Here is a 26,064-nt window from a genome sequence, read left to right on the forward strand (position 1 = left end):
CTTCTCTTCTTAAAGAATTCCTATTTGGTTTGGAGAAGGATGGGTCCCTGTAAGTTTGTTAGAAATTCGAGCAATACATTTCAGACGCAATGCAGGCAGGCCTGATTCTCTTACCTTGCACACAGTTTTGCAAAGTCTAAAGTGGTGCTAACCGGCCTGAATATAAGAGTTTATATGCACATTTTCTCTCTCTCCAATATTACATCTTAAAATATTTAGAAACAAACAGTTAAAGCACCATAATCCCAGCAGGTAAGTGCAGAGGTGTGTTTATACTTCTCTAGTTGAAGTCCAGCCTTAAAGCAGCTGGAGAACTAAGTCTTTTATTGTTTGCAGAGGGCCACATTTTGAGGTGTTGGGCCCCAGCGGCTCCCTAGGCCATTCTTAGCAATTGGAGACATTTAGGTGCCACACTTGCTTTTACATCTAAGACAAAGTGTATAGTTTAGTCACATACTAGCTTTCCATGCAGGGGAGCAGACTGCAGAAACAACTGTAAGACAGGCAAGCAGTGTCTGACAGGTTTAAAACTTTACTGTAAAATTAGGTAAGACTTCTTATGACAGCATTAACAACTTATTTTGTATGCAAGAAGATAGATTGTTGTCAGTCCCTAATGGAGCAAACTATGTCACAGATTAGTTAACATTAGAATTTAGAGTGTCATTTAATTAAACTCCCTCCTATCAGCAGCCGAACCATAAGACAGTGTTGCTGCTTTGCTCCAGCATTAGTTTATTTTCCACAGCAAATCTCAGACCAGTTTCTGATAATCTCATCCTGCAGGCAAACCCCCCTTTTCTTTCCTTCCCTAAATCCAACCTACAAATACAGGAACTGTGACAATCAGGATTAAAACCCTCGAATCAACAAAAACAAAACCTGAAATATGCTAGCTGGTGCTCTATAAATGCCCAAAAAGCATTCAAAACAACTAGTGCAATAATCCTTCCTACTCAATTCCTCACTTGTTTTGTTCACATGCTCTCAGGCATGGTACATCTCTTCTACCAGAAGGCATAAAATAAAGCAGCACCTACTGAACAAGACATCGCTATTCTGTGATCTCTTCGAGCTTAAAGGGATCTTAAGTAGATTGGTACTTTAAGTAGCGAGTCATTACAACATGTGTCATTTCAGATGTTACTCATTATTCAACACAACATAATGCCGTGTGAGTCATTAACCTCTGGGCACTGGTAACCTACTCTCAATGCTAAGCAGTCATGCTTGTTGCTCAGGAACCCCCATGCTCTGCTGGGGAGAGACCTGGCTGAGATTTTAAGGTCCCTTTGGTCCTTTGTTTTGCAGATCAGTGAGGACCAAAAGCTCTTCCTATAGACTAAAAGAGTTCCTGGCCTTTGGTCTTTTGAATCACATTTCTGAGAAGAAGCTGACCAAGTTACGTGTGAGGGGAGAAAACTTCTTTTTAGAGGACAAATGCCTCTTAAGCCAGCAAGAGAAACAACTATTTAGGCTTCTCGGTTAAATTTTGCATTTAAATGCAGATTTGAACTAATACAAAAACGAACATGAGCAGAACTGCCACCACTGGAGCGAGATACTGAAGTAAAAACTGTGCTATGATAATACTTGCACTGTCATACTGCGTAGCAGCTCCCAAGAGACAGGGGGACCCCACTGCCCCCGCCCTGAGAACAGCCAGCTGCTTCCCTCCAGAGCAGGCAATCCATGAGAAGGGGGCGAGATGCAGAGGCAAGACCCCAACACGGCCTTCAGTGCAGCAGCAGCACGAAAGCCAGAAATGCTATCTGGATCCCTTTGCCTCATCCTAACTCCTGCTGGAGGTCTCTGCTGTTTTGAAGGTTATCGGAGTAGAAATTAAGGAGTCTGTGGTGGTTTAGGATATTTTAATTTGATTTAAAAGAAATTCTGTTTCCATAGTCAAAATTGCTTTTCAGAAGGAATTGATCACACTCCAGAAGAGCTCCTCCCCAGCAGAGAAACCTCAGCCCTTTGCCTACCCATTCACAACACTACTGCTGTGAAAACCACCATGCTGGTTTTGTGCTTTCAGAAATACATACACCCAAATTCTACCCTGTTCTCATTTTTCATTTGAAATGAATTTAAAGCATGATGACCATTCAGCTGTACTATTCAAATGATTTTCAACTAGTAACAGAAATCATTAAAAGAATCTTCCTGAGTAATAATAATCTGGGCCCAGGTCTTTACTATTCAGCCACTGGGACCTTAACATGCTGTCTGATCTTTAGTGGGCTAGTAAAAACCTGTAAGAAGTGGTTATTAACGTTATTACCAAGCTTTTAGGCTTTTTTTTTTCTTTCTCTTACAGCATTTCTCATTTAAATTAAAGCACTCCTTGCAGCACTTTCTCCCACTGCCATGATGAAGCATGGCTGTCAGTTCTGCCTCCAATGGCACAAACTGTGGTAGTAAAACCATGCTTCAGTAAAAAAGGAATATATAGCAGATTATTTTTTCCTTCATTTTGTTTCTTTCTGGTCCAGACATTCTGTTAAACTCACTGTGACGTATCATTCTTTTTTTCCGTTTGTATCAAAGGCAAAGCTCAAGACCCAGAGAAGAAGGATTGCTGTTTGGGGGTGGGGGGTGAGAGAGACCTTAAAAACAAGCAGCTCTTATTTCTTTTTCAGGCAGTATTTCAGTCCCCATTGTTTCCCTACTGCTCATGTACTGATTTTCTCCTAAACAGCACAAACAGCCTCTAAGTACATCCTCCCCCCCAATACTTTCTTTTGTTAGAACCTTTCATTTCTATACAGGCTTTAGATTATACATTTCCTGGCTTGCCGCACTCCATTAACACTCTGGTAACCACCCATTTTCCAGCCAGCCATTAAACACCACCTTCCATAATTGAGATTTAAAGGCTCAGGGCATGATAAACAGCTGAAGTTATAACTTTACAGCTGCCTCTATAGAAGTGTGTAAATCTCCAGATTTGGATAGGCAAATCAGTTAATTAGACTTGCATTAAGGCACAAACTTTGCGGGCGCTCTGAGAGCAGATGTCCTGAAGTTGTGCTTTAACTAACAAGGGTCAAACCCTCAATCCCACGGGGCTGGGAGAGACGGGAGCGCCCCACCCGGTGCCCAGGGAGCGGTAGCACCGAGTGCAGCTGCTGTGACTCGCGGCCGGCCGGGAGCGCCCATTCCAGCTGTGTTTATGCTGGCTCCTTCCTGCAGAGCTCCTTCAGTTACACGAACATCAGCGCGGCCGCGGCAGCGCAGCGACTCCCGACTGGACACGCTCTAGCTGCTGCCTCTGCTGGAGACAGCCCCGGGGTCACCACCCTACGTTTTCTGCCTGCCAGCTCACAGGTTGCTCTAAAAGTAGGATCCACAAGTTTTGGGACTGAGCACGGCTTCCCCCTGCCCCTACCTGCGGCTGAGGACACCCTACGTGCATAACCCTGAGTCACTGCTGGCCAGTAGAAGTTCTGACCTGGTGACATTCGGAGCTGCAGCCATCAGTCTCTTTAGGCGCACGGGTAGTAAGAGGTTAACCTTCGGTCGTGAGGCCCAAGGGCCTGTGCTCCACCTCTGCACGAGTTATCTCCCTGTTGCTGCATTTAAAAATACTTTATGTAATTAACTGTTATCAGGTTGTTAAGCAGCGTGCTGAAGTGTGAACTTATCATTCAATTGTTTCCTTTATTTACAAAGCCCTGCCATTCCTTAGGCAGCAGCCTGGGACAGGCTGTTGACTTGCTCAGATGAGGAGGGTTTGGCACGCCAGATCCTGGGAGCAGAAGCAGATTCTGAAGAAGTGAGACACAGATGAGAATCTGCTAACACCCTCTCAAGATGTCCTGTAGAACAGCTGTGCTTGAATGAGACACGCACACATGGCACCACTACCAAAAAACACATCACCGTGAGGTTGCTTTGAGACCTGAACGACTGAACATGGAGGAAATACACAACAACCCTCCCAACTGCTTTATGGGTACAGGTGGAGTTTATACTCATATATACGGTACTAGCTCTAACACCTATAGATATGGAACAAATCTGTTCCATTCCCAGAAGAAGACAACATAACTGCTGACTTTCATACACATCTGAGCTCAGTTCTTCCCTGTTCAATTTGCTGGACGTAGTTTCCTTCAGCAAATCTGGAAGGCAGAGGTCATCATGATAGACCACAAGATGGAGGTGGATGGACAGGACAAACAGCAGAAGATGCCACAGCCCCCACTGTCGTTTCTGTCTCCTTCAGCATGACCTAGGCTTGGATTCCTAAAGCCCACCATGTTTTTTACCACTACTCTCTCCCGGCCTGGCTACTGTTCTCTTTGCCAGCAGCACCAGCCCTGGCAGCGCCAGCAAGGTGTCCCAGATGACATGAGACATCATCAGATGTGTGTGATTTTCTTCCATGCATTCCTGGCCTGGGGCAGCACCATGCACCCACAGCAGGATTAACAGCAGCATCCCCCCTAACACTTGGAATAAATGAGATTTGTAGCTCCTAAACAAACTTCTGTGCCATCTGCACACTGTGCTGCATGACCGACAACAAGATAAAATTTGCAACAGCAAAGACCTTAGAGCAAAACAACCTTTTAGAGAGAGCAAGTACAGGCTGTTGTAGCAGTTCTATCAGCTTAGTCATGTCTCTAGAACAGAAGACATCAGGATCCTGAAGCTGAAAGAGGAGCACAGCTGAAGAAAGAAAAAATGCTTTAAAGATACACCAAAACATTGCATCCTTGGCAAAGCAACGCCAATAGCTGGGAATTAGTGGTGCCTGACAGAGGTGACAGCACAGCACTTGGAATATAGGGTAAGGGGCAAGCCAGCATTGAGACAGAGAGAGGTTTTGGACAGCACTACCTGGTATAGACCTCAATTTCTTTCGAAAGCACACATACATCATGTATCATAGATGTGCAACGAAGTCTTACATGCAGGACACCATACTGTCAGCAGCTTCAGTTGACTTTACAAAAAACAGCACCACAATCCAAGAGGCATCCCTACTCCACTCACGAAGGCAGCTACGTGCCATCAGTGAGAAACAGGGAAGCAATAGTGCTTCCTGAAATGAATCTGGTAAGTACCTGGCCAAGATTCCTTCCAGACAGCATGTCTCAATTTGGCTGGGGAAAAAAAAAAAAATAAAACCACCCCCTAACTCGAAACAATCTTTTACATAATGAATCAATCAATTATCTTCGCTCTAGTATGTTCAAATCAAGGGAATCATCATCGAAAATAACAACCAATTTATATAGCTCATTTAAAGCCACAGTAAGCAAGGCTGCTGATTCACTAATGAACAATAAAGGTCACTACTATAATATCTCTCCAAGTATTTTCAGATTGTGCCGTGTGATAGACTTGAAGTGGCAAGTTCATAAAAAACCCATCAAGATACTTTGCAGGGGGAAGTTAGGATGGAAAAACATTTGTGCTTTGCCTTGATACCAGACTGAGAAGAGGGGATAACTTCAATGCAATGAAGAACATTGTGCCTCAGCCTCATCCAGCCCCAGCCAAAGGCTCTGGATGTCAATGGAAGCATTTCAAGGATCTTTGGATTAGGCTTTTGTATAGGACGTATCTGAAAGGGGAGGAGAGGGCAGGGAGAGAATGAAACATCTGTATCCTGGAATGAAATCAGGAAGTTAAGGCTTGACAGCCTTAGACAGCAAATAAATACCTTGGGTACTGAATGTAGGTTGCTGAAATGCCTCCCTTCAAGTGGAAACATTCCTTTTCAGTTGTGTCTTTCAGGTATTCAGAGAAAAGACTGACCAGAATGCTGCTAATTTATGTTTTACTTTTTGAGTGCCCATGATCTAGAAAATGGTACATACATGCAGTTATAAAGAAACAACACATTCTGCCAAGCTGAACAACACACCTCTGTGGATGTTAGATCCATGATCATTAACAGTGTGGCAACTGGGACAATGTAGTGGAGTGTGCATTAATCTGCAGCATCACGTCTGGGACTATTACCAGAACCAGATGTTTCAGAGGAAGCTGCAATTCGTGGACAATTAATGGTTTGCAAAGGTCTTACAGCATAAAAGAACCTCTCCCTTCCTCCTCAGATGTTAAACAAAAGCAACTATTGGTCTAAGCCTGGTTTTGCAGAAAGGTGAAGGTTTCAGAAACATAAAACACTTGATGACATTCTGTACTTGCAGACATTGATATCAAAAAAACCCCAAACATGATAATACTTAACCTTGACAGACCTACTATTGGAAACTCACAGGAAAAAAGCACAATAGAGTAGAGAGAGCCTGTGGTGAGTTGAGAAAGATGTTTTTTCCAAATCTCAGTGTTAAATCTTTAATGCTGACTTGGGTTCCTCTTTAAAAAAGTGCAATTCTGCTGCCAGTAAAACAGGATTTTCTTTACAAGAACTTTACAACATTTCAAAGGCCGCTTTTTTTAATGATCAAGAAGTAAAAAAGATAAACATCATATTATATCAAGCAGCTGCAATATAACCCATTACTCAAGAACACCATTACAGTTTCTAAATCAGAAAAGCACCAAGTAGCAATACCATTTTGAGGATGCAAAATCATCTCTGTATACTGAAGTCCCTTGAAAACCTTATAAAACTTGTGGTATAAACTAGTGCAACTGAAAATGAAATATCTAAGGAGGAAAAGACCAGGGTTAAGGGTTCTGTTTTGATTTTTTCCCCCTCACATTGGGATTAAAGTGATTTCAGCTGGGACCCAGAATTACAGATGTAATTATAATTTCCATTTATATTTTTAGACTGTGTACAAAGAAGTGTAATAATGGACAGCTGAAAATTTTCCATTGTCCATTAGAAAGGAAATGTTTCTGATGAAATCTCTGTAAGACCAAGTACTACTGCAGCAATCTCTCAATAAGAGAGCTTGCTTCAGATGTTTGGTGACGAGAGAGAAGGGAGAGTTGCCACCACTTCATACAAAGAAATCAAAACCAAAATGACATTAAGGTTGTTATTCCCCTCAATAATACTAAAGAGATTTCAGGTTAAGATTAGTAACAAGCCTTTTCAAAGAAAAAGTCAAATTATCATTAAATAACCTTTCCTGACATTATTTACAGGGTATGTAACACAAAGAATTGCATTAAGGAGGCATTATTTAAACCACATAAGGTCTAGGGAGTTAAAAAGAGAAATTTCTCCAAGTACCATTGCCTGTCTGCCATCCTTCCTTCATTCTTTACAACGTCCATTTAAGCCCAGGTTTCCTGGAGGTCTCTGATAGCGAGGCAAATAACTGCTATTGAAAAGCAAAATGCATTCAAGGTAAAGCAGGTGCTTAAGTGCTCTGATGGATCTGGGCCTAAAAATTCAAGTTGTAAACCCCAACTCAATTTCAAATGACTAATTGAATTTGCTTTTTTTTTTAATTCCCTTTTGTTTTAAGCTGATCTGCTCTGTGCTTTCTGTCACAAAGCGTGGTGCAGTGGGTACCACAGCACAGCCTGTCCCACCACGCTGCTCCCGCCTGCCATTCCAGAGGGGCAAAGAGATCCATACACAAATGCTCAAAAATGCTCAAACCCAGCACTGGTATGTTCAGGCAGCCTAAATTCAGCCTAATTCCCGAGTCAGTGAGAAACCCAGATGCCTTCAGAGACCCCTACAAAGCTAATTAGAAGACTACCAGAAGTCTATGCACAGCGAAGTCACATGGGTTTTCTGAGCACGGCTACTGGGATCCTCAAAGCTTTTAACTGATTCTGGAAATCTTTCATCGCTGAATGTACAGTTGTAAAGTGTGTTTGCTGTTTGAGCATCTTTGGAGGAAGGACTGTTAGCATCCTTTTTCCTACATGCTTTGTCCCAGCTATTGTGTTGGCTGGTTGAGTTCAGTTCAAGAGCGTATCACTATTATCTCCTTAAAAAAGCAAAACAAGGGGAGAAACTGGGGCCATACCATGCTTCTAAAAATACATTCTTTCTATACTGAAGACAATTCAGCTCTCAGTAAACAAACATGCCTTTTCTTTAAAGCATAGGAACTCCGATTGTACCTTAACTCATAGCAAAAATGTTAAATGAGGGTCCAAAACCTGGTAACTCATGGGTGTATATATAGAGCAGTGCACTAGCACCTAGATCCAACAAAAAGCCAGTCATGTGGATTTTCACTGTGAAATCACCCTGAGATTGGTTTTTCTTGCCAGATTTTGCCATGATCTACAACAGACTGCTCTCAAAGCATCTCCCTTCACTGGTAAAACAAGAGCTATTTTTCTTCTTTAAATGAAGGAAAGTGCCAGCTATTCAATATCCAAGGACCCCTGTTGGCTTGGGGTTTTGCTTGATAACCTGGGTTGGGTTTTGTTCACACATTTCCTGCCCTCTGGATGGAACTCTGACTGCCAATTTCCAAGGCACTGTCTCAGACTATCTAGTGCACAGATCCAATCTCCTTGCTGAATTACATCTGGGGTGGAACAAAAATGGCAGATAATTCAGTTTCTATTAAAGTTAACACTCTCCTCCACTTGCTTCCCACGTATGTTACACAGTGGACGTGTTCGCATGTTCTGCTCTATTTTTTCAGCTGTTGCAAGCACATAAGCTATCAATTACACTTTATACAGAGAGAAGATAGTGATTTGAGGAACGGCTTCCCGTTTATATAACTCCTCACCTCATCACTGCTCAAAGATTTAAATGAATGCTTTTGGGCAAGAGGCCTGAAGTAGAGAGATTCCTTAGGTGCTCTCTTCCCTGCCATTTCCCCCCTCATTAAATGGTTAATCAGAGGAGCATAATAGAACTAATATTTATTCAAACAGCTGCAGGATCCCATCTGCTCACAGAGGACAGAAGCAGTGGAGGCCACAGCAATACCAGGCAGAAGCCAGCAGAAGTATGAATTGTGTCAATATCTCTATATCCAGCCTAAGTTATGTTTGGCAAAGATTTTGAGTACAGCAAAGACATTACCATTGCCCAATAGATGTGGTTAAGTTTTTAGCATACGCATTATGGCATTTAATATATTTTCAAAATAAAGCTTGCTGAAAGTTTGCCTAGTGGCCTATGTGCTATTTAAGACTAACCACACGCCTACAAAGCTTTGCTGCCGTGTTTCTGGCATATCCATGACATTTTTACCTGCGGTACAGATGCTCAATGGCTCATGCAGCTTTTCCCAAATAAGCATCCACAAAAGAACAGTATCACTGTGCATCTTATGCTTTGTTTATGCCATATTTGAAAGAACTGTTCTAGTAGAAAATTTTGCACAGGTGCTAAATGACAAAATCACTGCTAATTTGCATAACTGTTAAATGCTAGAACAATGCTATCTTTTCCAAGCCCGGAGATGAGGGTAAAGATTCTTAAGAAAGCAGAAATTAATCTTCTCTAACAGGGTACAAAAGGAGTTTTAGCTCTATGCTTGCTCTTAACAAAGTTACTGGTCCACAACCACTAGTGATCTGAATGTTTGCAGTTCTTCAACAACCTTGAATCACATTCATTTTTAAGGAGTACTTTTATTTCACTTGTATCTGTGATAAGATTGGATAGCCTGAAGAAGAACATGTAAGGCAGGAGAAGATATATTTCTTTTACTAGGATCTCCAGAATCTGGAGAGAAACTGCTAACATTGGTGGGCAGAATTCTGGGGGGAAATAAGAAGTAACCTAATCAGAGTTTGTCAAATTGCTACCGGACTGACCCAGACAGCAAAGAAATCAAAGGATATGCTCCAACAGTGGTTGCATTTCAGTCTCAACTTACTGCAATCATTAGGAACACATCCACGGATTGCAGTGGTTCTGGACCAGGCTCATATTAGCTTCTAGCAGTAGTAAATTTCTGGCTGTTCTCAAGCTGGATCAACACCTCCAAAGCATGACTTTCTAAACCATTATACTTGAAGAGCAACAAAAAAGCCTTTGGTGAATATAAGCAAAGACATTTGGACAAAATCCTCTAAAATTGAGCCTTTTCTCCTGATGTGTTTAAGACTTCTGTGCAGAGAAATTAAGTATGTCACCTACTTACGAAGTGGAAGCAGTTTGGCTGCCAATTGTCTGAGTTGTGTTGAAACAGCTGCTCTAGCAACTGTTTTTACTATTAAATTCTTCAGTGATTCTCTTAATCCCAAATTAGATACCTCTTTCCTTTAATCACCAGTTTATATAAAAGCCCTTTCCTCACAAGGCAGGGTTTCACCAAGGATAACAAACAAAGGCAGGTCTGCTCAGCACGGTGCCCTTGTGTTTCTCCACTCCTCACATCTCCCCCACCCTGCTTCTCATTTCTCGGTGGGTGGCACACGGAGTGCTCACGACTCTGTCCCCTACATGTTTGTAAAAGAACACAGAACTAGATTTGAGGTCTTAGGATTTCACAGCTTGTCATTACCTTGCAGCATGCAATTAAGACAGTCCACATACAATTCACTTTCCTACTTCATCATCATAATCTTTCCTCTTTCCTAAACGTGTACATAAGAATACCTACAACTGACTCTCTTTAAATGGCTTGCTATTAGAAACTTGAAACTTGCCATTGTGACAGTACACCGTCCTGTAGGGCTGTGATTCTGCTGTGGGATTTTTTCTGGTTGTTCTTTTATATTTTATTTTTCTTTTTTCTGAGTCCGTTTTGCAAAGCAAAGATTGGATGGAGACAAAGGAATTGAGAACTAACATGGAGAACTAACTGCAGTCTGCCTCTGAGCAAAGGGTGCCACGGCAAAGCTGCTGTTTGCTCACAGGAACATAGCTGAGCAGTGACACAACATACAGGAGGTTCACGCACAAATATGAGAGCTGCAGGAAGCTTGCTCAAAAATTCCTGATCCAACATCCTCAAAATAACACATATTTACACCTGATACTGCTGGCTTCCTACATTTTTCCTTTGTTAGGTGTTTTTAAAGCACATTTGCTGACAGCCGTCTTTCAGCCGCACCTCCAGACATGTTTATCAAGGGAAAGCCGAAGCCAAGAACTGCAGCAGAGGTGTCTTTTTTACAATGCTCTTTCTCACCTTTGCAGCCTAGAGTCCACACTTTTTGATGAGTTCTGAATTACAACCCAGCATAAGCAGCAACATTTTTATTCCAAATATCCCTACCTACAAAGCAGCCAGCTGAGCTTCCCAGTCTGCTGGTCTCCTGAGCCATTTCAATATCCATCTTAACAATGCAATGGATATATTTGCATTTTGGAGCACACATCTTATTCCCCAGGTTTCACTCAGCACATCACTCTGTTGATGCATTCTATGGGATATATGCTTTTGGTTTTTAATTTAATCTTCTTCTTAATTTGCATTCACTTATCTTTTTTCCACAGATCCTTCATCTCAACCTAACCGTTTTGTACTGACACTTTTTTCTTTCATTAATATTTTGTTCCCTAACAGTTGTTTTGTTCTTTTACTCACTGGAGGCATAGTTAATACAGCTTTCTTTTCTGAGGCAATGTCTCCAAGACTTCATTAAATTTTATAATATTAATTCAAGCCCTTTTGTTCAAATGCAGTATTTTCCTCCATCTCCCATATTTTTAAGCTGAATTTGGTACCCTTAGTTTGAGTGGGAGGTCCTTATGCCTGATTATACACTAAGATTCATACCAGATCCATGTTTTCTGTAAATGTGACACTTGAAAGTATTTTTATTTACTCAGGATAGTATCTCCTTGCAAAAAGGCTGGCTGTTTAGTTTCAAAATATTAATTGACTTTTAAACTATTCCATATTGCATTAACTGGCTTTTTGCTATGAGGAGTTGAGTGACTTATTAGGAAAATTGACAAACCCCATCCCTGTCTGCCTCCTTCTACACTTCCAAAGTATTCTTCTGAGACATCTGGCTTTTAGTGTTGGTTTTTTTTTTTCAAGCTTTGTCCCAGTTGTTACAGACATTTTCTTTGGTCAATTTTCTTTAGTTATTCCCATGGAAATTATAGAGGTGGCCTGCCAGCTGCAATCCATGATTTGATGTCACGAACCTTGACCTTTCTGACTTTCTAAAGTATACTTTTTCATTATTTAGACTTAATTTGGCTTGGATGGAGGCATCATGTTCATTTCAAGTGATATTTCTATTTTATTAGAAAACTGGAGGTATGCTTTACAACTAAATCTCCTTCCTTTGCTATTCACCACAGAGATTTCTGAAATTGTGATCCTGTTTACGAATTTCTTTCCTCCTTTCAGTCAAGTCCTAAGAGACACAAAACTATTTTTTGAAAGGTCTGTAGTATACTGACCCTTTTCCTACCTGCTCTGCTTTTAATGCCTGAGAATCCCCGTAGAAGATACACGCAGGTTATTTATGAACTCTGCACTTTTTGGACAAATGTATTTTGACATCATATATGAAATAAAGTCTTCAGACTTCACATATGGCACTGAGGTGATATTAGGTACCATGGCACACTCGAGCAGACGGATTGAAACTGAGGTGGAACAGATAAAGTTGCAACAGAGCACTTCCATCTCTCTGCTGTGTGTATGTGTCACAAATCTGCTGTCTTGCTATAGATTTGGGCTCTAGCCTTGAAGTACAATGATTTCCCTGACATCTCCTAGAGCCTGGGAAGCTTCTACAGCAATCAGTTTTAGTATCTTCCAGAGTTAAAAAAGAATTAGTTAGATAAATCTTAAAACTGTTTGAAATTGGATTTAAGCTGATCTTTTAATAAGCACATCAGCTTGGTTCCCAAGCTTGGGCTCTAGCATATAACAATGATCTTTTTTCTTTGCCTGTATTTCATTTTGGCTGGTTTATTGCAACATATCTTGGAGGTCCTTGACCAGTATTTCCATTAAAACTGATTCTAAATTCACCTGCCAGCACTTAAAATTCAACTGAAACCATACATATATTTCATTTATAATGAGATCACCGCACTGGAAGATACAGACAGATAAGATTTTGCTGCATTTTCAATAAAAGCACAGCTGTCAAGATAAAAATCATATTAAAAATATCCCTGAATTATTGATATCCCTTTAGATAATTAAAACAGAAGAGAAAGTTAATAATCAAGTATACTGGAGAATATACTGTTTTAATATTAGTTATATTTCACATGACTAGGGTGATGAAGTTAGTTGGGCCATTCATTTTTGCACCCTACTTAGTTCTAATCCTGTTTAAGACACCAAGTTCTCAAGTCTTCTTAGTTTTGAAGTTACACCAGGGGAATATTAAAAAAAAAATATTTATGCCAAAAAATCAAAAAATATTTACAGTTGGTTCTCGAATATTCCTCTTGACCATCTCCTCTTATTTAATCAATATAAGAAACAAGGGAGATACAGACTTTATTCAGCCACCTCTAACTACACAGTATTTTCCCATCAACCTGCTCTTCACTGGTTTCCACTCCTTTGGAGGGAAAATCCTGGGCATTACTAAAAATATTGGGTATTATATTATGCCCCAGAAGTTAACAGGCTCACCTTGTAGCTGTGTAACACATGTCCAATAACATGGTTTCACTGACGGACTAAGATGTGGGTGATTCTGGACAGAGTTGATAAATTATTTCACTGCCATTAAAGTTTTGGCACCCCTGGCCTACTGATGGGAGAGTATCTGCAGATGCTGTTTGTAACCAGGTGAACAACACTCCAATTTAAACTGCAAGGCAGCAATGATGCAGTCTGCATCAGCACTGTCACTCTCTGCCTGCCATAAAGCACCATGTTGGGCCAATAAAACACAGAGGAAATCTCGATTCCAGGAGAGCCATGTAATGAAGTCAACTGATGAGTGAACAGTGAAAAACAGAGGTGAGCTGTTACCAAGGAGTGTCCAAGCACCAAGAAGGTGTCTGGAAGACAACCTGGCAGAGCAGCAGCTGTATGATGGGACAGAGAACCACTGGGCCACCCATGGCACTTGTCAACAGCAACACCAAGCACACCGAGCCTCTGGAGCTGGCCAGAACCACGACTGCACTGCTGTGTCAGTGCTGGGTCACAAACTGCTGTGTGCCAAGGGGGAACATGGATGAAGTACACAAAATGAAAAAAAAAAAAAAAAAGAAAAAAAAGAAAAAAGAAAGAGGAGAGATTTTTTTTTCCAACAAGTGATAGAGTAGGTTAAATCAAAGTGATTCCAAGAAAGAAAGAAAGAAAGAAAAAAAAAAAAAAAAAAAGTTGAGATTTAAATCAGCATGCAGGGAATTTTGATTTAAATAATTAATTTTAAACCTTGCTTTTTCATCTGTGGTCCTTGGCTAGTCAATTCCCAGAGGCTGGGAATGCTCTGACAAGTTGATTTACAGCTAATTATAGTCTGCACTAAAACTGTGATTTCTTTTTTGTTAACCAAGAGAATACACTATATACATATTTAAGTAATGTCAGTATATTAATTTCAGATTCTGCTAGACAATGGTGAATGATGAGTCTTATTTAATAGACAATTAACTTTTTCTCGTGATTTGTGTCAAGCCAGTTTCTGATGATGTTTTCAGGATTCAATTAAATTACAGAAATCTTGCATTTTGAAATAAACTCAGTAAAATAAAGGCAAGAACACTCAAGTGCAAGAAGCAGCTAATGAAACATGCTAAGTAATCCATTTCTTCTGTTGGAGGAACCTTATCTGTTCATGACACAAATATTACCAAAACTTTGCTTTTGATTTGAAGGGCTCAAAATGTTTTTGACTCAGCTCTAGAGGCTACCTCCTAAATTGACTGCATGGGTACTCTGGCCCCTTGAGTCAATGCTGTTTTCATTCTCTACAGCGTAAGACCTAAGTGCTCAATCTATTTAATTTATTGAAAGGGAGGTGAAAACATAACATAAATGATCTCTGCATAGAAATACTCAAGGGAAGGGATTCTGCAGGCTTGGCTCTTAAAATCGAGCAGAAAAAAATTACTGTAGTATCCAGAAATTGAAATTGGGTAATGTCAGACTTTGAGGGGGAAAAAAAAATCATAATTTCTTTAAGCAGTAAAATAATTAACCTTCAAAGAATGTAATGAAATCTCCACAATGTGACATTCTAATTGCAGGTTAGATGCTTCCATAAATATATTTACAAAAGTAATGGGATGGATCAAAATTGAAATTTAGTTTGATGCAGAAATGTAGAAAGTCTTGGAGTCCTTTCTGGCATCATACCTAGAAATGGAGAGTGTGCTGCTTTCAGCTACTGCTTTAAGAAGTGCAAGTTGCATGGTCAACCTGAAGAGAAGCTTCCAGCATGGGAAGACTACCCATTGCCACTGTATGGCAGGGCTGCCTCCTTAATCCATTTCCAAGCTTCCCAGTTGCAGGATGCACGTCACATTAAGTCCCAGCCAGAGCAATACAGCTGAACCCATCCACACAGCCTGAACTCATTTTTCCATGCTAGCAGTTATTTTCTAACGCTCTCACTGCCTTTCTGGCCCTCTCCCTTTCAATAATACGAGAATTCCAGAGAAAGTCTGAAGTACTACTTTTCCCTTGGAATCAGCATTTCTCACTGGAAAGATGGCTGAGCTTTCTAATCCACACTCATCACGTCAACCAGTGTGTCGTCTCAGTGCCTCTCAGTCTGCTTTTGGTCACAGCCAGCTTTTCCACCACCACAGAAAAGAACATGTCCTTGAACATGAGGCTTCTCCAAACAAGGCTGCCATTAGCAAGACTGTGATTTACATTAAGACATACTGCCACAAAAGCAAGCTCAAAAATAGAACTATGAACAAACAGAGCAGCTTCATATCTGTTCCATAGCTCCATCAGGAAAATATTCTGAATTACACCAAGAAAGTAGGCATTAAAAATAGTTTAAAAGATACAAATGTTTTTCTGGCTCCTAGGACCTTGCCCTGCTCTTCTTCCCGAAAGAAGAGACTTAGAGGTGTAAGAATCAAGCCACTCTCCCCCTAAGCAGGAGGATTTAACATTGCTTAATACTACTACTCAGCACTACTTAGCAGTAGCCTCAGGGCAACACGTAAGTATTGAGTGCAAAGAACTGTATCTCTCTTGCAAAGCCTCCCATTCTGTCTCTCCCACTTTGCTGCTTTTCTGCAGACAGAACACCACAATGCAGTGAGAGATGAAGACCTGCCACTCTCCTGCCACAGCCACTTATCATTTAATTCAGATGTTTGCCTCTGTAGACATTCCAAAGCAAGCCTACAGGCTAGCATTATTTTACATAGAAACTTAACTATGTAGTTCAGCTCACCACTCCTTAGACCAGTCTGACAGAAAACCTTTCTCCAAAAGCTGCTGCCTCCTGTTTCCCCTTTTAATTCAACATGTAACCTTACACAGGAACAGATCCTCCACTCAAAGGAAAAAAGGACATCACTGACTTCAGTGAGACCAGGACAGTAATTTGCTGCTGCACCTACTGAAAAGACAAGCACACCTGACAGCTGAATTCCTCAAACAGAGTTAGTACAGACTTGTATCAGCTGAATTTAGCCCATAATATCTAGACATAAATTACCAGCTTCAGAGAAAAATGGAAAAAAAAAAAACCAAACCAAAACCAAAAACCAGGTAAAGCCACAATGATGCTTCAAAGCTTAGAATTTTACAAGCCATCAGCAGGTATGTTCAGATGTGACTTCATGCAGGATGCATGCCTTTGCAAAGGAATGGGACAGTGTCTTAGGGGCATCAAACACTGATATTTGCTAGGTGAACATTCCTCCTTCTTGTCTAGTGGAGAGGAAGACCAAAGCTCTCTTACTTAATTTGTCCGTGCCCGCACACACTGGCCTGAGTCCTGGTGGCTTTCAGGTGAGCAGAACAGTTTCACTGTGGAGGTCCCAGCTACTCTTGACACAGCACAGATCCCCTCCTCCCTCCTCATCCTGTGAAACTGGCTGCAGTCCAAGAGCTTTCCTCTCCTTCCTTGTGTGCCACACCAGAGCAGCAGGCAAAGGTCATATCCTCCTGGACTCAACACAATATTGCAACAGGAATTTGTTTCCCAGCATCTACAACCCTCATCTGAAGCCTCTCTAAGTATCTCTTATTAAACTGGGCTTAAATGGCTAAGTATGCAGACAGTTCCATATGGCATCTGTACCAACACAACTCGGTGGCCTCACCACAGAGAGGACAGCACAAAAACAGGGGAATAAACTCAAGGCCAGGAAACTGTGAACTAACACTAAAATGCTGGAGAGAAGAAAGCTACTCTTTTGAGGAAATACTACCTCTTCATTTCTTTCTACATTCCTGTTTCTTTCTCTTAATTTTTTTTTTTTTAAATAATGCAGCTCATTTCAGTAGTTTTCATGGATCCTCCACAGAGAACTGGTTGGCAAATGGGTGGTTTTTACCTGGATTCCTCTATACTCCTGGGCAGTCAGCCATGAGAACAAAAGAAATCACTCATTTCCATTAGTGGCTGGCAATGAGACTGCATCCCCTTCGTCTGGATTTAGACTTCACTGTACAATCTAGTAATTTGTGACTGCCAGGACTTAATTACTGCAGTAACATGAAACTGCAAAACTTACAAAATTGAAGTATAAAAAGCAGTAGCCGATTGCTGAATTGTAGGCACACCCAAGGGTGTGTGATATCCCAAAGCTCTACTCCTGCCAAGGTGGAAACCCTCTGGAAGCACAGCTTGGCTTGTGTGCAGCAGTGCAAGTGTTTGAGTTGGGAAGCATAAACAGCCCCGCTGAAGTGCAGGTCTCACTCTCCAGCATAATCTCCTTAGGCACAGAGAGAAAGGACACTTTCGCAGTGATCTTCAAAAGCTTAGGGAATATTTGGATGACTTTCTAAATGGAGAGTTCCTGCCAGTTAAAATACTCAAATACTCTTCTAGGAGCTGGAGAGTTGTGTCTCCAGCAAGTTAAATGGAGATTTGGGGAATGACACTGTAAATTCATGATCTTATTCAGATAAATCTACTCTAAAAAAACACCCAAAACCAAACCAAACCAACCCCACAAAAACACAGGTTGTAGAGAGGATGCAGCAGTTTGGAAAGGAAGAGGACAGAAGGGATACAGGGAACATTTACTACATAAAGTAAGGGTATGTCGACATCTGCACTGTAGTGCTCACTTCTGGTTATTCTCCCTTGAAAAAAATACCAGGGAAATCAAAACAATTCTGTCTTATGGAAGTTATTTCATAGGGAAATTTTCATTTTCCAACACTTGAAAAAATATGGTTAATTTTCTTTAAAGGGACAATGAATAAAAAGACGACATGATATACAAATATTAAAATTGCTATAGAGAGTTACACTGGGCAGCAATTATAAATTTACTCTTGTAATCCACAAGGAAGTAATCAACAAAATGGAAATTCAAATAAAAAAGGAGTGTGCAAAATTAAAGTACACCTAACTAACATGCAAAAATCACTGCTAAAAACATGATGGGGAAACATGAGTGTTGGAGGACCGTAAAAAAAGACGGCTATTTACCCAGAAGTGTAAATACCCACAGTCAGCCAGGAAATACACGCCAGACACACTGTTGGAAATCAGGCTTCTGTCAGAAAAGCCAGTTACTGCACAGGATGCATCTCCAAGAAAAAATGGCTGACAAATATCATTTGAAGGCAGGAAGTAAACTGCAGACACATCCTTTGGTTTAGAAACCACATACATTAAAAATGCCTACAGGCATCCAACAGTGTCTTGTGAGACAGCCTTTATATTCTGGTTAGCAAAAGTAAAATATTCTTTGTATTTTCATCTGAAATTGGTCACAGCATTACATATTTATCAATTAATCTTTCAGTGTACACCTCTGAATGTAAATAGCTGGAAAAAGAAGCAGCAAAAAGAAAGAATTCACTGATTTCCTAAATGCCAGCACTACTTCACAACAAAAAAATCTCTTCCTGCTTATAGATCCCTATTTTTGCTTTGCTTTTACAAATCAGCGTGCCTGTAAGTCCGAGAGGCAGGAGGACTTGCCCATCCCTCTAATTCTAAAGGGGGAATATTTTTCTGTTTTTGTTTTCCTCTCCCTGTTTCCCACTATCTCTTCTAGCATCCTCTCACTTCTCTTTGTGGCTTGACTTATGTTACACTCTACTACTAGAACTCCCATAGAAACGGGGCTGAAATCCCTGAAATGCTTCCTTTTTGTTATGCCCCACTGGTTTCAGACTAGAATTACTCTTCATTCAGTTGATAAGGATTAAAAATTAAAAAAAGCCCTCAGAGGATTCATTCACATTTCCAGAGCATTCAGTTAAAGCACAGAGATGCTCTCATGGAACAGGACTGCAGTCAGACAGCCCTTGCAGCAACAGTGGGACGTTGGTAGCTGTGGCTGCTGTAGTTGTAGCTGTAGCTGAAGCTTTCCACAGCAACGTTCTGTCAATGCCAGCTAGGATTTTATCACTACAAACTCAGTTATTTATGCCCTGCTATGACCTGTTACAATTCTTGCAGAGCCAGCTCCCTCAACGTCATGTTCCCCTGTCGATCGTGACTCTTGCTGATATGTTCAATGAGAGAACCGTATTTTTAAAAATTCAAGAGTCCCAATTAATAGTACAGGTATAAAATGGCAGTAAATCAGCAGGAAAAGGTGACAAAAGTGCAGAAGAATCTCTTGTTAGAGCCGGACAACAGCTGTGGGCTGCCTTCCCTCCCCGTTGGAAGGAGGGTGAGTCAGAGTGTGCACGAGGTTTGGTGCTGTACCTGGGTAAGGATGCATACTGCCTTTCCACCCCCTCGAAGTGAAGATTGTAGGAGCTCCCATCTGGACCTTTTCCAGGCACCTGTGGAGAGGAGAGTAATTAGAGATGAAGATCAATTATGCAGCCCAGCTACTAACAATGCATCTCAAAACGATAAGCAGAGAACACATGATGCTGCAACATGCCAAAATCAACAAAAGAAAGGCAGGGGCTCAAAGAAGCTTCAAATCCCATACATAATCTTATCACTGCTAACAAGAAAGGCTTCTGTATCAAAGAAGTGTCTAGAGCAGGTACAATCTTCAGAGTTTTTCCCTCATCTGCCTACTAGCTGGGATACTCTTCCCTGTCCAGCCTTCCTCCTGGAATTCAGTAACATGAGGACATCGTCTAACTAAGCAGTTATCTTCTGTAATCTTCTGATTACAGTGGCCTAACTACCTGAATCAAAGCTAGCATCTCAGTACCAAGTCTGCTTTTTTCCCCTCCACTAGCTTGTTTTGCTTAAGTATAAAATATGACACAAACAGGTTTTCCTTCATTCTTAACACGAATCCAGAAACTTTGCCTAAAGCCACTGCAAAGCTAAGTATCCAGCTGGGAGTTAAGTGCATTTATGATGCTCTGGTGCCATTTCAAAAGTGCAGCATTAGTGCACTCAGTCAAAATGCCAGCGCTACTTGGTTTGTGTTCAAGATGGCAACCGGCATTGGCTGGGGAGCACAATTCTATCAGGAAGGCTCCAACCGGGTACCAAACGGTGAACTTCAATGCTTTTAGCACACAGGAGCTCTCCCAATTTCACTCACTCAATGCCTGCTGATGGCCCAAAGTGTTAAGAGCCTTGTTAAAATGGAGCTATTAGTCTTTTCTTCCATAAATGGAGGAGGCTCTGACTGCCTTCGGTGTTTCCTACATTAGTATGTATTCCTATTCCGGCGCTGCTAGAATCAGCAGTTTTATAAAGCAATATACTAAGAGGCCATTTAAAATCCCCTTCCTCTTTTACAGATTAATAGCAGAAAGGAAGATTTAATGCCTTTTCAAACATTTTTAACAATTCATTAAAAAGAAAGTAATAAATCACACCAAGCTTTCGGCAAATGCTCGATTAGAAAAAAGAGAAAACAAAAATTAACATGTTTTTTGCATTCTACGGGTTAAAGTACATTTCTGTCAGTCCTGTAATTTATGCACAATACACCATTTTCACTGAACAGAGGTATAAACCCCTGCAATAAGAAAAGTTGTGCATTCAGGTTCATTAAGTGTTATCTACCTTTACAAAGCATTTCTGTGTACATTACATAAAAGTCCAATGCAAAGAGGGGCAGTATCATTTGGAGCTATGAGGCAGCTTAGAAATTATTCCAGACATATTTTGTTATGCACCTTGCCACTCATCAAACATCCAAGATAGTTGTAAATGAAAATAATTATTTAGTACAGGCTCTTGCAAGCTTCCCTTATCTCATTCAAAACAGAGAGGTGTACTCACAGAACTGTTGGCCACAAGAAAATAACACCTCTGATTTGAAATGACCCATGCTTTAGCAGTACCTGACTTTGGATGAGCAAAAAATAACAATAATTGCCCTACATTTCAAAAAGAGGGCAGTAGGCTAAAGGGATCATTCATTCATTTTTTTCCACCAGAAAAAGTAACATGCAGAGAGACTTTGTAAAGTCACTGAGGTGAAGAGTCACAGCCACTTTGGCTGTTCTTACAGCAGTAATTTCATCAGGTTCATAATTTCCCTTAAGTTCCCAGGTACACTGGTGAGAGAGGACCCTCCAGATTTCTTCCTTCTTATGAAGAAGAATGAGGGGAAAAGAAACGAATGCATCATCTGGCCTCTCACCATAAAAAACATATAGTACATGGTCTACCTGTGCAGCTGTAGATAGATTATTAATTATGTGCATGAGCCTGGTAATGGTGCATTCACAGCCCCGTGTGAGTTTCCTGCACACTCACAACTAAAGGGAGCAACAGCAGCCAGGCAATGTGAAAAAACACAAACACTCAGAATTGTGCCAGCATTAAGCAGTAATCCCAAAACTTATACCAACCTCCTAAAGTAAAAAATATTTACATCACAAGGCCTTTTTTCAGCCTGAAAACACCCCTTTTTTGATGGTTTCCTACAGACCAAATAGAAGGCAATAGCCCCTGCCAGGTCTGTTTGTATATATGATTTGAGAGACAGTTACCATAGAAACACCCTGGTGGCGGATACACAATTTTGCTAATTTGGATCCATCGAGCGGCTGAGTCTCCACACCCTATATAAAACCCCCAATGCACTGGAAAAGCATGCTCTGGCTCTGCACAGCTAATTAAAGGCTCAGCCATTTCTTCTGATTTCCCTTCTCCATCTGTCCATGCGACAGTAAAAGCGTATCATCACTCAGCCTGGAGTGCCAAAATGGTGCCTGGAATAAAATACTACCCTGATGAAAAGAGAAATTGTGAAAATAGAAACACCTCCTTAGTAGAAGTTATTTATGTTTCAGAAAGAGTCAAAGCAAAGGCTTCCTTTGCTGCCTTCTACAACAAACTAAGCTAAAAATCAGTGTGAAATGTACTAATTAGTAAGATCAAAATATTCTGGCTTCTCCTCCTTTCCTAAAACAGGACATATGCAGCTGGCCCTCAGACCAGGTGTGGAAGTTTTAGCACAGTTAATAATCACAACATATTTAGGTGAAGAAACAGTAATATTAAAGCAGGATTAAAACCTGCAAGTCCTATCAAAGCCAAATGGGTGGTGACCACGAGGTGACCAGTAAGGGAGCTGACAGAAGGTGCAGCTGGAAGAGCTTAGGAGACCAACACCCCAGTCAACAGAGAACACGACAGCAGGTTAAATACACATTTCACAAATGTATGGTAACGCACAACAGAAAAATTATCCCAAATATGCTCCTGTATTTTTAGGGTTTAAATTAACAACATCAGCTTAAATAAGTGCCATCATTATGAACAGTTCATCTCTTAAGAGCGGCCTCCACTAACAAGCAAAACATGAATATGCAAAAATAACGGGCAGAGATAAACACAGAAACAGCCATCATCCCATCACTGCAATTAAAAGAGCAGCACACTTAAATTGATGAAAGAAAATACTATCTTTATCAAAAAACAACAACAAACAATTCATGAAATGTAACTGTTGCAAAGTATTGGTATGGCTAAGGCCTTGATGGAATGTAAAACTAATAAACTGGATACAAATATGAATCAAAGCAACTAACACCCAGTTAGCAGAACTTAGAAAAGTCTTTGGCAAGCAGAAGAGAGGCAAGGCCTCTGAGAGCTGAATGGGAGAGCAGAACCTCTGTATCAGCAGGTTGTTCTCCTAATTGTCCCTTTGGGAATCCCAGTCACAGCAGTGGCCATACTTGGAGACAAGATAACAGAAGAATTGGCAAGGCACTACTTCCATATAACCTTCATGGTCAGGATTTTCTGTGTGCCAGAGAGGTGTTTTTTGTACATGGCTAGTGAATGTTTTTGTTGTTTACGTCTCTCTTTTTAGAAACAATAATTTTCACTAGCTAACAAAATTTCTGTGATGGAAAGGTATCACTTTGGAAAATATCCTATGACACCTTTGCATCCTTAATTAACCCCCTGCCAGCTCCCAGCAGAAGAACCAGGCTGGTGGAAATGCAGACTGATCAGACAACGTAGATCAAGCCAGAAATAAATATCTTAGAGTGTTCAAATATCTGCAAATAAATTTTAAGCTATAAATAGAGTATATCTGTGAGCAGGTGTCTTGAGTAAGTCTGGAATTTGCCTACAGAATTCTGGGGTTGCAGAATAACAATTCTTTAAGGGAAAAGAAAGGATTTATTTAATCCTGAAGCTCCTGACTATCTTGAGAACTGTACACAAGAGTGCATGAGACTGTTTTTACCCCAGGAGATCCTGCATTTCATTTCCCCTCCCCTGTCTTACACTGCCTTCCTCTCAGAGCATTTGTTAAAGGCTGCAATTCTAGCTCCTAGCAGGAAAGCCTCCCTTGCCCCCTCCTTATGGATCACGATGTTAGGGGTTGGACAGATGATGAGTACAAAAAATAACAACTATAGTGATCTTTTTTAAGTTCAAGCTTCATGAAACCAGAACTGACTTTTTCTTGTGCATCCACACACAACTCAAGGTGAGAGCTACCACACTGCAAATAGGAACCAGCAATATCTCCTTGCCCCGACCAGTAGAATTCAGCAGGACCTATGTTTTTGCCTGGGGCTTTACTTCTCACAGAATCCTACCTGACTCCCTGTTCAAGGTCCATCCTGAGTGAAGTCAGCACAGTGAAAACCCAAGACCATGGATACTGCTTATAAGGAAAATAAATGATGCAGAGAGATTTTCAGGTTAGCTGTCTCATAAAGTTGCAGTTACTGTTCCCTCTCTTGCAGGTATTTAGACTTGCATATAGAAAACTTCATCATTGTTGCAGAGGCCAGTTGGTTAAAAAAATTATTTTAAAACTTCTTAACCAGCTACTCATCTGCTCAGATTCAAAAGTTTCCCACTGTTAAAAAAAGAATAATATTCAGTGGGTGTTGCATTCAGGATTATTAATTCTTCACTTACATGCTAAGCATCACTGTCCTTTTACTTTTGCTTTTTAGCCCTTTTTTTTCCTGACTTCTGAACGATATGCCTCCTCCAAACATTTCAATTACCATTAAGATCAGAAAGAAAATTTGGACAGTGTGCTGCCCACTAATAAGTAGCAATAATATAACTTCCTTAAGGCTGATGGGATTTTAGCTACATGCTTTTGAATCCAGGGCAAAACACTGCTGACTTCACTTGAGCCATACCTCACTTATTTAAAATTACGGGAGATCAGGAAAAGTTTAAGATAGAAGTCCTAGGACTTCTAACATTTTCACTTATTCACTGCATATGCTCAGAAAAGTCACTGGAGCTTGTGCACTGTGATTTTCTACCCGTAAAACATGGCAGGATACTGCCATTGTATTTTATATGACTGACATGCACTATAAGACAAGAGCCACCCCAGGAAGGCTGCAGAATGAAGCTTCTGCTCTGCCATCAATCCAAGTGCTTTGAAAATGCCACCCAGTTCTGCTTTTTGCCTGAAAGTCTGTGTATAAACATGACACATAGAACTGCTGCATTGCTTAGTGCATTTTTCAATAGTCTTGTGATCATCTGCTAAAGGACTTGATTCAGATGCTGTTTTGACCTCTGTTCTCAAAGCTCTTCTTTTGTCTGTGAGTGTTTCTAATCACATGGGTTGAGATTCAGCATGCCAAAAAGAGCCGTGGTATAACGGAATTTGCCCTTTAACCTTCAGGTCTCCCCTCTGCTGAGACACAGTTGGTTTTTGTTTTCAATTAAGTGAAAACTGAAGAAAAAGGGAGAGGTAAAAGTGGATTTGTTCCCCACCCTAGTCTCAGTGTTTCATACACAGGTGAAGCATCAAAATTAACCCCTTTATTTTTTGCATTTCAACTCTGCCTGGTTCTAGGAATGGCAAGTGAAATTTAAGAGCACAATTTGACTTGCTAACACTTTCTTTAGTTGCTGATACAGAGGTGGGTGATGTAAGGCAGTGAACTGGATGGTCCATGTGAAACGGAGGAAGTTGATCGATGGGGTCTTCTTAATTCCTTACTGCTGTGATATCCTCATTATCCCACCCTCGAAGACCTCCAGCGTTTCCACAGAAAGCAAGGTTTCTTCCATCCATTTTTTTTTTTCGTTTTGCATCGAAAGGTAAAGATTAAAAATTCTACCAGTGTCTACAATTCAAAAGAATTTTCCTGATGTTTTCCATACATACACAAAGAGGGATATATTTTGCTTTCCTGGTTTTGCAATGGAAGTTGAAACAGTGATTTTGCGTTATTATAACACTCATCATTTCTCCCTCTAATTTGGATGGTTTTTAATAAAGCTCCATTGATTCCTCTGAAAGAAATCCCTCCTGGCAAAAGCAGAACACACACGCTGATTGCTAAATATGCAGCAATTATCATATTCAGCGGCGCACTTTAATATCTTATTTATAGATGTATCTATCTATAATTTGCTTTAATTAAGTTGCATTGATTTTAATGGCAGAAGTAGTCCTCGAAGAGGAGTCTAATGTTCTATAAGCCCATTGGTACTGCTTTACTATTGTTTGGATATAAGACAGCACCTTTAAAACATCTTTTTTGATATTCTTCGTTGTGCTTTTCTTCACTAAGTGGCTGCAATGACAAACCAAGATGATTTTCCACAGGAACCCTTAAAACTACCTCCACTACTAAAGAGAGATAGCACTTTCAGTTTCCCTGTTACAAACTTCTTCCCAAGAATGAGGAAGGAAGCAGTATCTTCCCAGAAGATCCTGAGATACCTTATTTTTTTGTTCCTGCTCCATTTTACAGATATCTCAGGGGTTCTCAA

At 40.6% G+C, this 26,064-nt stretch overlaps 1 protein-coding gene across 1 annotated transcript in view; it reads right to left on the minus strand.

Annotated features, from left to right (window-relative positions):
• Positions 1-26,064, minus strand: part of PARD3B (par-3 family cell polarity regulator beta) — a 391,688-nt gene that overhangs the window by 10,932 nt on the left and 354,692 nt on the right. Inside the window, exon 22 of the mRNA XM_066322656.1 lies at positions 19,621-19,700. Within this exon, the coding sequence (XP_066178753.1) occupies positions 19,621-19,700 (80 nt within the window). The remainder of the gene's footprint in view (positions 1-19,620; positions 19,701-26,064) is intronic.

Source organism: Sylvia atricapilla, chromosome 7 (genome assembly GCF_009819655.1).
Source record: "Sylvia atricapilla isolate bSylAtr1 chromosome 7, bSylAtr1.pri, whole genome shotgun sequence".
Taxonomy (NCBI): Eukaryota; Metazoa; Chordata; class Aves; order Passeriformes; family Sylviidae; genus Sylvia; species Sylvia atricapilla.